At 37.2% G+C, this 18,485-nt stretch overlaps 1 protein-coding gene across 1 annotated transcript in view; it reads left to right on the plus strand.

The window, feature by feature from the left end:
* Positions 1 to 18,485, plus strand: part of LOC145666327 (bumetanide-sensitive sodium-(potassium)-chloride cotransporter-like) — a 190,997-nt gene that overhangs the window by 84,197 nt on the left and 88,315 nt on the right. The window contains exon 8 of the mRNA XM_081733431.1: positions 16,191 to 16,422. Within this exon, the coding sequence (XP_081589557.1) occupies positions 16,191 to 16,422 (232 nt within the window). The remainder of the gene's footprint in view (positions 1 to 16,190; positions 16,423 to 18,485) is intronic.

The raw sequence follows: 18,485 nt of genomic DNA on the forward strand, positions 1-18,485 counted from the left end.
GACAACGCTAAGCCAAAGGTGGCTAAGATGACCCGGGATATCATTCTACGACTTGGATGGGAAATACTGTTACATCCACCATACTTCCCGGACAATGCACTGTCGGATTATCACCTTTTCCATTCCTTGGACAATCACCTTAGAGGACACTAGTTCAAATCCATAGTAGAGGTGCAAAATGCACTTGATATCTTCTTTTTTTCACGGCCCACCTAGTTTTACGGCGATTGAATCCATGGCCTTCCGGAACGTTGGCAAAAGGTCGTGGATGCTGATGGGAAGTATTTTTGATCTTTCAGGTACGTCTTAGGTGACATATCGATGTTCGAAGGTAGTGGGTGAAAAAGCGACAGAATTTTCTTCGTTATTTTTATAGTTAGTTGTTAAATTTTGCCTTGCTGAAATTTGTTATATATATTTATATATTTCAGCAGAAACAAATTTTGAGAAAAATTGAACTGCTTGAGAGATTAAACACCAAATTTCACTAGTGAACAGCAAATTTTGAGACTAAAATCCCTCAGTCTGATTTCTACATTATTATTATTATTATTATTATTATTATTATTATTATTATTATTATTATTATTATTATTATTATTATTTGGTACTACAAATCAAAATACTGCTAACGCTCTCGCCTTCGATGCAAGCGGTAACGGGGTGATTCCCGGTGGGGGCAGTCGGTCTAAAATGTGTAAAACGTTTTTTCAAGCCAACCACCCTGAATGAGGTTTTCCTGGGTTTCCTTCATTCACACCAGACAAATGCCGGGGTGATACCTAACTTGTAGGTCCCAGGCCGCTTCCTTCCTTTCCCAATCCTTTCTTCTTTTCCTTTCCCCGGATTGTGTGCTCGCCGAGGGACGTCATCCCTCAAAAGTGAAGGGCTAAATGGCCTTAGATGCCGAAAGCCCAGAAATCTAAATCCTAAATCCTAAATCAAAACACTGTCTTTTCGCATACAAATATTTATGTAGTGTAAATTTTGTTTGAATTCTGAGTGGTGTGTAAAAATAAATCTTAGGTTAGAATGTTCAAAAACATCCACAATGAATTATCATTGTACAATGTCTTGTTAAGTTGTGAATTTATGACGAGAATTCTTGATCAAATATTGGCATTAACGATGCCACGGTTTGGAGCATCAGAAATCTGACAAGTCTAGGGGAAGAAGAGCCTGTCCCCGGACGTAGGGATTCTACGGTTTTTTTTTTTTTTTTTTTTTTTTTTTTACGAGTATACAATTTAATAAAGAGTTTATGTTTCTGAAACTCACCTCCCCAAATGACATTACTGATTGTTTGCTGCGCAAAACTCTTTAGGTTTGTACGTAAACCGCTAAAGCGTCATTTAGAAATCATCCAGAAAGTCGCCAGTTTTTTTTTTTTTTTTTTTTTTTTTATAGCTATTCTGAAAGTTGAGTTTTACCAGATTTAGTGCCTTTTCACTCGAATGAAGAACACTTGTATGATGGTTCTTTCTCCCTGTGACTACGTATGCAATCCTATGTTATTATCTGTTGGCGAATTACAGTAGTGGTGATGAAACATTTTGATATCAGCTCGAATGTTGAATTTAACTATTGTTGGGTGGGGAAAATCAGTTCTAGTGGGCAGTATTCGTGCGTTATACTTGGGACAATCAAAAAGTTCCTGGAATTTTGTTGTAACAATTTATTAGCATAATATTGGTAGATATTCACTTAATCGACTTCAAAATAGACTCCCTGAGAATACACACACTTCTTGCACCGTTTCTTCCATTGCTGGAAACCACACAGAAAGCCCTCTTTTCGTATGTACCTTTGAGGCCCTTTTTGATCTTAATAAGAGTTAGAAATCCGCTGGTGCTAACTCCGGTGAGTAGGGAGGCTGGTATACAACGAGCATCACCTTAGTTTGGATTTGACTTGACGTGCTTTCTTTGGTCGATGTTGTGTGCCATTCTGATGACTGCATTTTTTGTTCCGGGATGCGTTTTTCGACAACGAAGGTGTGGTGCACCATGAATTAGTGTCGCCGCTGTCCAGAAAAATGTATAAAACACGATGTAAGACTTTCATTGGCATCAGGTAGGCATCGTCATCTGGACAGAGAAGATTTCAGCGGTAGAGAAGATATGAAGACACATGACACACTAGTAAACCTTTGTGGAATTCAGGACGGACTTCCGGGGGGGGGCGGTGGGTTGTAATACTCCTACTTAGAGCTACTTTTAAGAGCTCCAAACTCTGGGATGGGTTTTATTTATATATAAAATAAAAAAGTTTGCTCTTCTGGGGGAGCGATCGCCCTCCCTGGATCCGCCCCTGGTAGTGTTAACTGAAGTATTTGCACCAACAACGGAGTGTCTGCTCAGTATTGACATACAATCTTTACTCTGAAAAGTGCATTTTCCAAAATCAGATTTTGTGCTGTAATAAAGACTACAGTACTGTATTTACGTGCTAGGTCTCAACCTACTCTGCGGGACCTCAACCTCTCTTTGCTTGTCTCGAGCACTGAGAAATCCTTAACCGTTACCACTTAGCTTGACTGGAGTTCTGTGGTATAATTCCTTAGCTGCCTAGGCCTTGGTACACCTATTTACCCAGACAAACTACATAGAGAACTTACAAATATAACTAATGGCTTCGTGTGTTATATTTGTATATAACAAGAATTTTATGATAAAAGGTTGTTTGAGAAAACTGAATCCCCTGTGCGAAATTCCTCAAACAACTACCTTATTGAGAGGCCTATTCACTGCCAAATTAAAATACCACTAACTTTACAGTAATTATATGATATATTCAAATAGATAAAAGCTAATCGAAATGTGGAACAAGAGCGCGCTACACAATATTATTTTCAATCAGGTACCATTATCACGAGTCACCTAGTAGCTTCGCGTTCGGTATCTTGTGTAAAATAATGTCTAGCGAGCTCTTGTTCCACTTTTCGATTATCTTTTATCTAGTACGCGCCTTTGGCACAGGAGACCCGGGTTCGATTCCCGACGGGAGCTCATGTGGTTCGGATTCCACGTTAATCAGTAGGTTCACGTCTCATATAGCCTCGCTGCTGAAAAGGGACGTTAAAATCAACTCCACACTATCTTTTATCTATTTGAAGATATCATATAGTTACTGTAAAATTAGCGGTATTTTAATTTCGCCGTGATGGGGCCTTTTAAAGAAATTTTACAATATATGCCAATTAAACATCTAGTTTAACTTTATAGTCAAATAGTTTCCTTTTATTTTTCATTGCAAGGACGAGTCTTTGCCCAGACTGATTTTTAAAATATATAATTGGTGGTCTGTCAACGCGTGTCATTATAGGTATTTATATTTATTTATTTGTTTGTATATTTATTGACATATTTTAATGTATTTATATAGTTTAGAATCAAGTATTTTAAGTTAATTGAAATATCAGTAAGTGTTAGAATAGGGAAGGAAATGGCAGAGGGGTGTGGAATTGGAAAGCGAGTTTGAGAGGAATGCTATCTCTCGCCTCCATTATTTAATACCTATTTAGAAAAGAAAGAAAAAAAAATGAAGAAGGCATTTCAGTAGGAGGTAGAATGATTAGATGTATACAGTTTGCAGATGATATGGCGCTTGTTGCAAAATATGAAGAAAAAATCAATAACAGGTAAGGGCCGTGAAGAAAACTTGAGGAAGGGCCGTGAAGAATATGGGATGGAAATAAATGTTAGAAAGACAAAAGCCATGGTGATTAGAACGAAGGGGTCGGCATCAAATATAGAAGTAGGAGGGGGAGAAAACAGAACAGATAAATAGTTTTCGATACCCGGGTTGTATTGTTAGTAATGATATAAAATGTGAACGTGAAATAAAAGCACGGATAGGAATGACGAAAGAAGCCTTCACAAGGAAGAAAATTCTATTTTGTGGGAACTTGAATAATAAATTGAGAAAAAAGACTCATAAAATGCTTCGTTTGGAGTATTGTACTGTATGGGTCAGAAACATGGACATTACCCCAAAATGATGAAAAACGACTGGAAGGTTTCGAAATGTGGGTGTTGAGAAGAATGGAAAAAATTAGCTAGGTCGAGCGGAAAATGAATGAGAGGTGTTAGAAATGGTGGGTGAAAAAAGAACTCTTTTACTAGAGGGAGACAAACTGGTTAGGATATTGGCTATGAAGGAACTCTATCATGAGAGATGTGCTAGAAGGTATGGTGGCAAGAAAGAGAGGGACAGGGCGAAGGAGACTACAATAAATGGACGATATCAAAATAGAAAAATCGTACGTGAAGACGAAGAGGTTAACTGAAGACCGTGGAGCATGGAAGCTCTCAGTTGCAGTAAGTGACCTGCCAATAATGGCAGAATACCAATGATGATGATGATGATGAGACAAATCATTTAATTTCTACGTCTGTATCTGCATACGCTCAACTGTACATTTCTTTTACCTTTTTTGTTTGTTTGTTAACGTATCTATCATTTCAAAATCTTTCTATTGATTTTCATTTAGCGACTCTATTAAATATTCCAGAAGTTCAAGAGGCCTTTGTACTTCCATCAACACTTTTGTGGATTTTTAAAGCGAAATTAAAATCGGCAAACAAAATCTGACAATATAAAAGACAGCCTCAGCACCTGTTTTTTAGATGCGTGGTAGGACTCTTAATAGCCTCTTTGACAGTTTGTTAAAGGTCCACCTGAAGTTTGACTTAAAAAAAAGAAGTTCTTTCTTGTATAGGGATTAGTCAGAGTGGTCACCGAAGAGAGAGCATAAATGGTTTCTCTGATTCCTGAGTACTGGCAATATTTTTTTATTTTTTTTATTACATTAAGTAATATCAGGTACTCAGTGACTGCTACAAGCAAGGAATAAGTGAATTTCTTCTCGTCAAAGTGGTGGCCAAGATAGTGTTTGAAGAATTTGTTTTTAGCAGTTTAGACAGAGATTAGTCTGAGTGCTGAGTCATTCCTGATTCAGATAAGTGATTCTCATTTCTTCTGAGTAAGACAGGAATAAGCTTTGATTGATAAGTTTAATACCTGAGACAGTCTAATTTTTAAGTGATCTGATCGGGTTATATATTTTTTATTTTAGTCTTTCTTTTCAAGTGGGAGTAGAAACGAAATAACGGAGAATCCAGAGTGAAAGTATTTTCTTTAGAGAAAGAACACCCGTCTTTGGATAAAGTGCTGTCCTTCAATTAGACATTCTTTATTTTTTGACGGAAAGTTGCAGTTGGGCTTTCCTGATAGAAGAAAGCTTTGGGCAAAACTAAAACAAAGTGACGAATCAGTGAGGTTTCGACCTCAGGAGTTTAATAGGGGTCTTGAACTAAACGATGACTGACAAACGTAAGGAATAGATCTCCAAAGTGAAAGAGCTCGTGATTCTTTCCTTTAACGGAAAGTAATCGAATCATTTTTTAAAAGAACTTTTGGGATAACGATTATTATTAACCCTAATCCGATGTTAAAGCTTTTTTTTATCATTGAGAAAGAAATTTAATATTTTATCCCACAATAGATGTTTGTTTCTTTTGCACATGACTGTACCAAGGACATGAAATACCGGTGACAACCTACAATATGAATAAAGTTACGGATTTTATGCTCTTTGTGGTTCGTTTAACAAGGCTTGCCGTAGACGAGTCAAATTCAGTAGATGGAGGAGAGGCAGCTTCTTCATACCACCATAAAGGGAAAGATGGAAGGAAAGAGAGAAGTAGGAACGAGATAAACACAATAGATAGGTGATTTAAAGAATACAGGAAAATATTGGGGTCAAAAGAGGAAGCTGAAAATCGAGAAATGTGGAGAAACATTTCTAGACATGAACCTGAAAATAAATAAATAAATAAATAAATACAATCTAAGGCCCCAGGACCTGACAACAGGCAGAATACTTAATAATAATAATAATAATAATAATAATAATAATAATAATAATAATAATAATAATAATAATAATAATAATAATAGAGAAGACAAGCACATAATATAGAGAAAGAGGAATAGATGGCCCATATTTTCTTAGCAATGAATAAAATCTGTTTATATATATAACTTTATTACTTTCCAATGCATTGCTTGTAATTTCAATCTCTGTAGAACAAAGAAGACATAAAATTGTTAATCTCTTAATCCTGATGACTCAATAATATTGTTCTAACAAGAATTTTAGGAATGATCCAAAAAATGCATCAAAAGATTGCGATCTTGACCAAGAAGTTTAGGAATGACCAAAAAAAAAGAAAAAAGAAAAAAAGAAAAGAAAAAAACAAAAAGATTGTGATTTTGGTCAAGAATTTTAGGAATGTTCCAAAGAAAAGCATCAAAAGATTGCAATTTGGCCAAGAATTTTGGGCATAATCCAAGAAAAAAATATCAAAAGATTGCGATCTTGGCCAATAACTAGTTTTTGGATCAAGGACCATAAAATTTTTGAACGGCCCCTAAATCAAGTTTTCGTATTTTTTTACGGAATAAGCACATCATACTGAGTTAAGTGATAGTTTGAATTTGGCTACACTATATATAGTTCTCCAGATATACTGTAAGGCCTATAAGAAAATTTTTGATTGAAACATATTAAACCTTTTGAGCCACAAAGATACTCCTTTATCTATTTTCTCCGACAGAGTAGGACAGATTTCGCTATTAACAAATGATTTTAAAACAGCAATATATTACACTATAACTTTTTCTTAGCGGCATGGAGTCTTATCTTTTCCACTCTTCTACATCCTGAGAAGTCGGGATAAAGTGAGCAGTTTTCGTGGAACCGTTTGATAATTTTACTCAGTCTGCGAAAAGTCAGTAATGGAATCGTTGCTATTAGACAACAAAAGTGCAGATGCAGTTGATGAGTAGTATGAAAAGATGATACAAAGTAGGCCACCCTTCGATTTTAACCTTACATTTTCTTTCTCAGAGCCTTGATAACGTCAGTTATTAGTTTCTTTTTCGGTGTTTATGGTTTTGGTACAGTCCGCAGCAAAAAAAAAAAAAAAAAGCACAACATGAGCGTGTAAGTTTATCGTGAAACTACACTTAACAGCGCAGGTATCAACATAATGTCTAAGTGGCACCAATCACGCCAGGAGAAACCTCGGCGTCTACCCCTGCAAACTTCTTTTGGAGCAAAAGACTTCGTCATTTCACAATAAACTTACATGCTCATGCTGCAGGCTTTTTGCTGCGGACTGTACAATAAACACTGCAGGAATAAATCCTTGGGAGTCATTGACCTCCGATTCTTTTTGCCTATAGTATAACAAGATGTATGTGGTTGCTATGTTCTACAATTGGTTGGAGGTCCTGCAGTATCTCTGGATGTACAGTACTGGGTTGTGGTGTTGGAGTGTCGTTACATTTGATTTAGGGAATTATTATCTGCGGAAAGGTTAAACCCTTGCTCCCTTCAGGATATGCACTTCAATCAAAATGAAATAATCTACAGTCAGGTCAATCCAAAGGTTAAATGTGTTTAAAAACTTATTTTAGAAAGTTCAAACTAGTACTGTTCAAATTGAAATTTGGAAAACCGGAAATTGAATTTTGAAAACATGGAAATTTTAAAATATCGGTTTCAAAATTGATTTTCAGTTTTGGTTTTCAAAACTGATTTTCGGTTTTCACTTTCCAAAACAGACTTCCGGTTTCGATTTTCAAAATCGATTTACGGCTTCGATTATCAAAACGAAAAATTCCAATTTTGGTTTCCTTTCTTTATTGTGGAAACGTTATTTAAGACGAATGTGAACGGAAACAATAAAACTAGTATACTTGCATGTTTGAACTTGTTTAATTTGTGCTACAAAATGAGTATACAATAATAACGTTCTATAACTCACAAGCAAGTTAGATATACAGGGTGTTTCAAAACAACACCGACAACATTTGGGAGGTGATTCCTGACACCAAGATAAGACAAGAAGTATAGATCAACCTGGGTGCACAAATGCTTCCTTTCGGAATTATAAGCTGCCAAAAACATGAAAAAATAAAGTTTAGAGGTCCATAACTCCAATACTGTGGGACCTACCATTGTCGGGTCAAGATTTCACTTAGGAACTAATAGGCCTATGTGCCTTACCCAAAGATCCATGTTTCAGAATCCTAACGTACTCACACAACAATTTTTAAAGCGGGAGTTTGACTACGGGCATATAATCTGAACTATTAACCAACTCCCTCTATAAAAATTGTTGCGTGAGTGCCTTAAGATTCTGAAACATGGATTTTTGGATAGGGCACAGCACATACTAGTTCTTAAGTGAAGTCGACCCGACTATCCGGCCCCCCTAAACACCCCCTCTGGATACGGACCTGCCTTGACCTACAATCATCTCGATCTCTTACAAGACTTGTATTAGCAACAGATTCTAATTTTTATATTGTTATAATGTTCACAAGACTCTTTCTTTATTTAAAAAAAAATGATGTACAGGTTTGTGGCACCTCTTTCGTCATGTTCTATACACGGTTGAAATTAATTTGTATCGAATTGTATTCTACCTAACGTGATTATTCATAAATACCAATAGCATTCTGGTTATGCTTGGCTTGATTTACATTGTATAAAGTGTCCAAGTTGAAAATATGAATTGATGGTGAGTTGTACAAATTCTTGCACTTAACCGGTTGCCATTTTCTTTCTCAAGTTCTCAAATTCATCAAATCCTTTAACTGATTAAATATTAGATAATGATAAAATATTTAATAGAAGTTGTTTAATGTGTACATTGCAAGAGCTTGCAGCCGATATTCGTACCAGGAATCAATATTTAACTTAAACTGAATAATATAATGTATGTAAAAAAAATAATAGTTAAAGAGTTCGCAGATTGTCATTTTTTTTGGTTACTATTAATGTTTTTGAGTTTTATTAAAATGGGTCATTAAAAGTTGTATAATTGTTTCTTCCGTAAGAATTGGTGATCACTTATCATTAAATAAAATGAAATTTGGAAAGAAATATAAAAGTCATGTTCGCAAATTGATTAAAAAAAAAAAAAAAAAAAAAAAAAAAAAAAAAAACATGCACTCTGCACTAGCACTCCCGAACACTTTCATTCCATCTTACTCCCTCCTTCGCCTACTTTTACAAAACTCTGTTAGTTATATCTAATGTTTTACAGTTATTTTATATGTTATGTATTCCTTGTTGAGCATTTTTCACACTCACTGTCAGTATCCATCCATCAATATAGACACATATAGCTCTCCGTTCTTCCGCATTACGTCAAAAGAAAGCTGCTCGCCAAACGGATATCGAACCAGGAAGGCACAGAGATGTCTCAAACTCAGAACGCTGGATAATGATTTATGCGAGGTCGGTTGGTGAGATAGGAATGGGGAACTAGGTTAAATATGTATCGAAGGCAAGTCAAGGTTTAGAACAGAAATATAATGACATCATCTCGGAAGTTTTGTTTCAGAAACACAATTGTTAGACTTGTTACGGAAAAAATAAATAAAAACAAAAGTTCAGTTTGAAATTGAAAAACCAAAAATGAGACCATACTTCCAAGATAGAAGGTCTTCCTGGGACTCAAACCCAGTTGCCAGATATTCCAATGCTAAGTCAGGGGGTGGTTCTATGGTGCTCAGGCATATTACAAGAATATTTTAAAGAAAGTAACTTGACAAAAGCCTGGTCTGAGCCAAGTGCAAACTAAATGTTAAATTTTATTTCAAATGATTTCCCATTTTCCCCATAATTTGACAGATAACCTCCAGTCGTTTTTACATATTGAAAAAAAAAAAAAAAAAATACAACCTGCCTCCTCCTAAAATATGAATTTCTTGAATCGCAGCAGCAGGTATCCATTTGTGTTCTACAAGATTTTGTACGAACTTTGGTCTCCCTAACACAAGGAGAAGAAGTTGGTCAAGCGCTATGTATGGAGTACTGGAGTGTATACCGGTAGTTCATAGATTTGCACATTCAGGAAGTAAGAGAAGAAATATTTAGAGAGCTTCAAAATGTGTGGTGTTGGAGGAAGATGGAGAAGATGAAATGGAGAGAGAGAGCAACAAATGATGATGTTTTAAAACGGATAGGAAAGAAGAGGACTCTTTTACCCAGCGTCCTTCGTAGGACGGCCAACTGGATTGGATACATCTTCCAAAGAAATTGACATCCTCATACCGCTGTAAAAGGACAAATGGAAAGAGAGTGAGGAATAGGAAGAAGAAGAACACAGTTGATCGATGAATTGAAAAACAGAAGAAAATATTGGGAGTTAAAACAGGAAACTGAAGATTCAAGAACGTGGAAGAAACATTTCCAGGCTTAAATCTAAAATTAAAAACAAATAAATAAATAAAAAATAAAAATCTAATTAGTTCCAATACTTGCCAAAAGGCAGAATCATCATCATCATCATCATCAATAATAATAATAATAATAATAATAATAATAATAATAATAATAATAATAATAATAATAATAATAATAATAATAATAATAATTAATAATAACTATACATGGAAAATATACACAATTAACTAGCACACTGCATCTTAACAATGACACCCATACTACTTCTAAGCAAATCTGCGAAACAAATGCAGTATATATCAGATACGCATATAGTACCTTCATTATTAAAACTGAGTGTCTAGCCGCGCCAGAAGAATGCCAGCAGACACGCTAAGAAGATAAAATGTCGTAATAGTTTTCGACAAATGGAGCGATTAGTTACCTTAGAGTATATTGTAATATCCCTTCGTAGTATCAAACAACACCACGCGCTGCAGCATAAGGATGACTAAACAGCCGATGGAAGCCATCTCCGAAGAAATACGAAAAGGACACGAGTAGTTACGAACAGGACCTCTAAAACCCCTCCACAGACTCTGTCTGTAAAACTGGCTATAAAAGAGAACGTACAGAGGGAGAAGACATCAGTTTCTAACTGAGCTGATCATATCCTACCTATCTCTCCAAGCTACTCTGGGCGGAAGAGATTCCCTAACTTACCTCTGCGCTGCTTCTGCAAAGAAGTTGCTTCCAATCTCAGTGCTACACTGGCCAGGAGATACTATCCACCTCTGCGCTGTTTCAGGCAGAGATTCCTACCCAACAACCACGAAACCTCCGCGCTGCTCTGGGCAGAAGGCAGGGGTGTAGTCACGGGGGTCCCATCGGGGTTAGGCCCCCCAAATGATTTCCTGGCCCTCCAAATGAAGAGCTTTAAAGTTAATATATAATTAATAATTTACGGTAAAATAGCACGAAAAAATGCTATTTTACCATACCGATCGAAAAATAGTATCGTATCTCTTATACCGATTGGAAAATAATATGGTATACTTTTTTTGTGACAGCAGATTAAAAAAAATACTGCGATTTATATTTGACAATTTGAAGACAAATGTTTTAACAAGGTACTAAAATACTACCATTAAACAATGGTACTAAACTAATTGGTAAGTACATTATATGTTTTATATGTTGTAAGTAGTGCTTTAAAACATTTTTATCAGATGGAAAATTTTTTGAAAAATAACGTTTTTATTCAGTTTTTCAGTTTGGATTTAATTTGCTCTTTTTAATGCTACTTGGTGTAAAACAGGAAGTGACATATAGCTGTTAATAAAATAATTATGTGTTTTAGTCTCGAATAATATATAAATCTTTCTGTCAGGAAATCTTAAAGAAATTAAGTGCAATTTCAAAGAAAATTAGTCTTACTGTAAAGGTAACCAAGAATGTTCTGTTGCTTTTTGTGAAAATCTGTGTTCCATTGCCCCTCACACCGCGAGTTGAATGCGAATTTAGATAAGGCGAAGGTCAGTTGTTGGTGTATGTATATCCAACATTCTACCTAGTTGTAGCAGTTCAGTTACACAGTGAACTTGCGTAAGGAAGAGTGAACATGGGACCTCCACAGAGCGTCATAAGGGCATGTATGCTGTACGAATTCAAACTGGGGTCAAACTTCTCTGAAGCTGGGCGGAAGATATACCAGGCCTTTGGTAAGGGTGTCGTTACTACGCGGACAGTGCAGCGGTGGTATAACAGCTTTAAAGATGGTGACGAAACACTTGAAGACGCACCAAGTGCCGGAAGACCAACACATGTACAAAATGAAGATCTTCAGGCAACAATTGAGGCGAAAAGTGGTCAGACATGTGAGGAACTGGGACTACAATTCAGTGTGAGTGCAGAAACCATTCGGCAGCACCTACATCAACTAGGGAAACACTAAAAGTTGGGTAGATGAGCCCCATTTGAATTGACTCAGGGCCAGAAGGCAACGCAAGCAGACACCTGTGTTTCTTTGCTGTCTCGTGTGAGGAAGGAGCCATTTCTGGACAGGGTATTGACATGTGATGAGAACTGGGTAATTTACGAAGCTTCAAGGCCAGAGTTGGCGTGGGTCAATGAAAACTTGACCCACGACCCACTGACCCACCACCCACCGTGACCCACGACCCACTGACCCACCACCCACCATGACCCACTCTGACCTACGACCCACCGTGACCCACTCTGACCCACCACCCACCATGACCCACTGTGACCCACCATGACCCACCACCCACGGTGACCCACTCTGACCCACCACCCACCATGAACCACTATCGTCCACTGTGACCTACTCTGACTCACCAAAATCCATCTTCATCAACTCTGAACACGATCCACGGCCTCTTCTTTACTGACCAAAGAGTTTACACTAGTAATAAAACAAGACTGTGAAATTGTCACTAATCGAAGTTTGAATTTCTAGTCAATCGCTCAAGCACCACTCTGCTACAATAACGGTGGATCTGACCTTTACGATATAAAATGGTAAAGAGTTTGTCAGTGAGGAAATTGAAACAGTTCGAGGTGGGGGGAAATTAGTGTGTGCCTAAAATATACTTGTACTAAGAGAATATTCTTGCAAGTGTTACTTTCTGAACGCATTCCACAAGAAACTTCTATTCGCAGGAAAATACCCCTGTACAATATGGAAAAGGTTGTGGTTTCTCAGTTCACAGTATTTTTCTCACAAAAGACTTGAAAAATCAGTTGTTCATAGGGTATAAAGGTGCTCGGGTACCCTATGTGAGAGCATCTCCATAAAGTATGCTCATAATTGTAATTTGTGTAATCACTAAAACACGCGTTAAATTTAAGTTACAAATATGCATGATTGCAATTATTATGAATATTTATTCAAAGTAGTTTACCTAAAGCAAAGAAGAGACTTACTAAAAAGTAGATACAAAGTTGAATAACACAAATAAGCCATTACTAATACAAGTATACATTTTCCGTAACTCGTAATTTTCCACCTTAAAACAAATCTGAAATCGGATTTATTTCCTGTTGGTAACATTTTGGCGGTAAATCATCCGCAGTGGAATGATGTCCATCCTTCAGCCAAGAAATAACTAGCTCGTCTATTTTGAGCTTGTCTAGCGGTGGGCCATTAACATTGATGAGCAACAAGTTAGACAATGTTTGAGCACAATCTATTTCTAATATCAGTCATCTGTAAATTCATAAGGGGAAATTCCCGTTCGCACTCTGTCGTTCAAATTGATAATATATCTACCCGATTTCTGCAACTTCTCATCGACAATCTACTTGTTAGACTTAAGTCTGATAACGATTTTTCTCGGTCAGTTTTGAAATACTCAGCAAGAAGTATCATCTCTCTATCACCATACATCTTTTCCATATCGACCATGTCAGTTGGCAATGTCGACCCATGTAGAACAGAAACTTCATCTACCACGCCTTTGATAGGGAATCTTGTGAATACATTATCAATTAAAACCTGATAAACTGATTATTTCTAATTTGTTATAAATTTAATTTTTGTAATTACACATGAAGGTTTGATACCATTACCAAGTTCCCTCCCCCGTCTAGAAAGCGAAAGGGAACGAGGTTTCTGGAAAGTATTCAGAGGTGAATGGGAATTTCCCTCCTTCTTCAACTTCAATTGCCACACTGCTGTTTGCCATGTGCCAAATTACGATGAATTTCAATTAAATTATCATAGTATAATTATTTCCTTGTTGAATTATCGATACTTTTCAGTGGAAAAAAGGATGAAATTTCAAAGTTCCAAATCAAAGTAAGTAGATCAACGTAAAGGGGAAAAAAAAGGGTAAAATTTTCCATACAATTATGCGTACAATCCAAACTTCAAATTTCCGTGCAATTAAGCTCACAGTACAAATTTTATGCCTATTTTTCTCACAACTTTATGGGTTGATTCCCCGTGCTGTGAGCGCTCCATATAATAAACATAAGCTTCAGCAATTATTATAGCAGAAAGCAATGGATATATGAAGCCAAGCACTGTATTTTTTTGTTTCTGAAATAACATCGATCGTTTTCGATCCTTTTTACAAACCAACTCACTACCAATTTTCCATATATAGAAATTGCCTCCCTCCACACACATAAAGGAGAATTTAAAAAAATGCTAGGACACATTCTGTTTATTTTCAATAAAGAGTTAATACACTGAATTTCAGCTCCGTAAGTTTAACGGCTTGCGAGATACTCATTTTTTTTCGCAAAAATTCGGATCCTCACTACCTCCTTAGGATATTATGCATTATAATAAAAGCAATATAACATCCCAATTTGGATTAAGGCCTAACTATATACCAAAAGTAATTTCATTTGACTTTGCAATTTGACCGTGATAATCAGGCACACATAGTTACATTCAATTTTTTATAAATAATTTATATATTAAGTAATTCAAAAATGTATTTTTTCCAGTAGTTAGCTCTAAAAACCCACAGGTCTCGAAAGCCAAGTTGTAGTGTAAGTCCTATTGCTATTATTACTATTAAAAATATCAATATCCAAAAGTGCCCGGTTTTCTTTTCACTTGGTTAGATATACTCACCTCAGGTAAGTAGACAGAAACAAGTGGAGAAGAAAGGGAAAGGAAGGTCTTGAAAGTAAAACGGAGACAAATTTACCAGTCCTCAGAAGATACTCTCTACAATGCAGTGAGCAGAGAGGGTCGGTAGATCATACTGAGTCGGTGGGTCGCAGTGGGTCACAGTGGGTGGTGGGTCGCAGTGGGTCACGGTGGGTGGTGGGTCGCCGTGGGTCACGGTGGGTGGTGGGTCACAGTGGGTCATGGTGGGTGGTGGGTCGCAGTGGATCACGGTGGGTGGTGGGTCACAGTGGGTCATGGTGGGTGGTGGGTCACATGCTGTTGACCCACGACCCACTGACCCACCGACCCACTGACCCACTCCAACTCTGTTCAAGGCGCCGTCACCATTGGTTAGCATCCCATGAACCGCTTCAAAAACAGCCGAAACCAGCACTGCATCAGGAGAAGATCCTTCTGTGTGTTTGATGAATTGCTCGCGGCATCTTTAATCGGGAACTGCTACCAGCTGGTCAGAGCATCAATGCATCTGTGTACTGTCAGCAGTTGAGCAGTGTTCAAGAAAAACTCAAAACTCTGGAGCCAGTACTTTTGAATCGCAAAGGAGTTCTCCTGTTACAGGACAACGCTAAGCCCCACGTGGTTAGGATGATCCGGGATACCATTCTACGCCTTAGATGGGAAACACTATTGCATCTGCCATACTCCCCTGCTATTGCACCATCCGATTATCACCTGTTCCATTCCTTGGACAATCACCTTAGAGGACGCCAGTTCAAATCCCTAATAGATGTGCAAAATGCACTTGATACATTCTTCACTTCAGGACCCACGGAGTTCTACTGCGATGTAACCCATGGGCTCCCAGAACGTTGACAGAAGGTCGTCGATGCTCATGGAAACTATTTTATATGTTCCATTTATGTCTTAGGTGACATATCGATGTTCGAAGGTGGTGAGTAAGAAAGCGATAGAACTTTTTCGGTTAGTTTTATAGATGGGTTCTGTGTATAAGGGCTTAAATTGAAATAGTTATGCACAAAGATATAATGTTTGGTCCGGGGCAGTAGTTCCAGGTTAAACAAACGACGAGCCCCCTCCTACAGAAACCTGCTGGCTACACCACTGGCAGGAGGTCTAACTTATAGAAATGATTATAATTATTTGAGACATTACTTATTTGTAACTCAGCGTACAAACTGTATAGAAACTTTTATAATAATAATAATAATAGAAAAAGAATGAAAACCTGTATACCTCTTCTCTATCATACATTGTAATATTTAGAAGTAAGTTTCTGTTGTTTCTAAACGACAAGTGAAACGTCTTGTTTTCCAGGTGATGGAATTGGTTTCAATTTTTGGGCCACTTATTTACGCTGGATGTTTTGCAGCCACTTTATCGTCTGCACTCGCTTGCCTAGTTTCAGCTCCAAAAGTGTTCCAAGCGCTTTGCATAGACAAGCTCTACCCCTACATTGAGTGGTTTGCCAAAGGCTATGGTAAAAGCAAGGAAGCCTACAGAGCTTATGCCCTCACATTCTTCATTTCTCTAGCATTTATTTTAATTGGTAAGTAGATTTAGTATTTCTTTCGTATTTAGTAAGTAGTAAGTAGATTTAGTATTTCTTTCAGAGTAAATTACATAATTCTTGATTAGTGTAAGGTTTGACCAGCCAGGTGGCGTGTGGCCAACAGATCGGTTGCCAATAATGTTATTTTTGGCTTTTTAGACCATAGTTCTTAACATCTTAATGCAAAATTTTAATTTAACGTTTCACAGTTATGTAGTTTAAACTGAAATAAATGTATGATTAATAAGGGTGTGTATCGGTCACGAAAGTCATGAAATCAGAAAACGGCCATGAAAGTCAAGAAAAGATCACGAAATTTAGCTTTTGGGACACGATTTTTTTTTATCTGTACAAAGATAAGTATAGACTAGAAAATTTTGTTCTATAAAACGTCAAAATTTACCACCAAAAAATGTCTATGGTCTGCTTTAGACGGTACCAAATCACAAGCAAAGCACGCTTTTATCGCATGCATGAAAATTTGGCCCAATTCGCACCCAAATCGCTCCTGAGAATTTTACTAAATTTTGTGGTTTGGGAAAGAAAAAGTCACAAAAAAGTCACGAAATTTCATTTTGGAATTTTAGTAGACACCCTGTTAATGAAAGTGAATAGTCATGAAAGAATTGGTAAATGATCATGGGGGAATTTACTCGAGTAAGTCATTATAACAATCTTATCTACAAAAAAACTCACATGTCCTGAGATCGAACCAAAGATCCCTCGCACCAGTCTACCACTCAGCCACCATGCCTCCCAATGACGGCAATGCATGTACGAGGGCTCGATAAAAAATAATTATAAGATTGCTATAATTCGTACCTGGCTTTATGCACAGAACACTTGTAAGAGTACTTTAATGTAATCACTTTCCATCTCTATAACCTTCTACCATACGTGCGGAAGGCGTCATGCACGTCAGGGCGTCAATCTTTGTCGATGTCCATCAAGGACCGCCATATGGAAAGGTTGATGATTTCTCTGGTGTCGTAATGCTGCCTGAGAAATATCGAAAATGATGTCACGAAATCCATGAAAACATTGTTGTGCACTGTGTCCACGTGTCACTTCAATCTCGATCGATGCATGTATGTTCGATGGAGGCCATAGCTCGGCCAGGGAAGATTCTGTGTAGCACAGCTTTCTATGCTGGGAGCTTTTGTCTATCAATGCAACAAGAGCGAAATAAAATTACCGATAAGAGAGCGAGAGAGAGAGAGAGAGAGAGAGAGAGAGAGAGAGAGAGAGAGAGAGGAGTGAATAATGTTTGTTAGTATTACGTTAGCAGCGTCATACATACTCTCCACATGTACACTCATGTCCAAAATTATTGTCGCATATCTATAACTGTCTTCTTGTAAGAATATAATTTGATAATGATTTTGCAGGGTACTTTTAATACTGATATTATGCGTATAATAGGGAAATGTATATTTGTGGTAAATTTCATAAGAAAAGAATTATAAATTCGAAAATTATAATGAGTAAAATAAAATATTGCTAAATGGACAAGAAAATTTTATTTTCGTTTTATTGTTCTTATTTACTGCTCTTTTGACATGAAATTTTACACATACATGTGTTTGCGATTATACACATACTAACATTATAAGAAATAACGGGCGAATACGTTATCAAATTATATTCCTAGAACAACATACTTATAGACATGCGACAATAATTTTGGACATGAGTGTACGCGGGCGATATTTCATCGACTCCGATCCGAGTCAGTATGGGTCTCTGCAGGTCACAGGATCTGGTGGGTCACTTCTTGCGGGTCTTTCGGATCGGATCACTTCGATTCCATCATTGGTGCCTCCAGTTTTTGATTCGGGTCTCTCCAGGTTATCGAATATGATGAATCACTTTTTACGGGTCTTTCGAATCAGATCACTTCGGTTCCGTTACTGGTGTGTGCACTTTCATTCAGAACTCTTTTGGTTACCGGATCTGATGGGTCACTTCTTGCTGGTATTTTGGATCAGATCAGTACGGTTCTTTCTTGCTGCCTGCACTTCTTCATTCAAGTAGCCCATGAAGTATTTCAGGTGGACTTA

The sequence above is a fragment of the Thermobia domestica genome, chromosome 12 (assembly GCF_964235325.1).
Source record: "Thermobia domestica chromosome 12, izTheDome1.hap1.1, whole genome shotgun sequence".
Lineage (NCBI taxonomy): Eukaryota > Metazoa > Arthropoda > Insecta > Zygentoma > Lepismatidae > Thermobia > Thermobia domestica.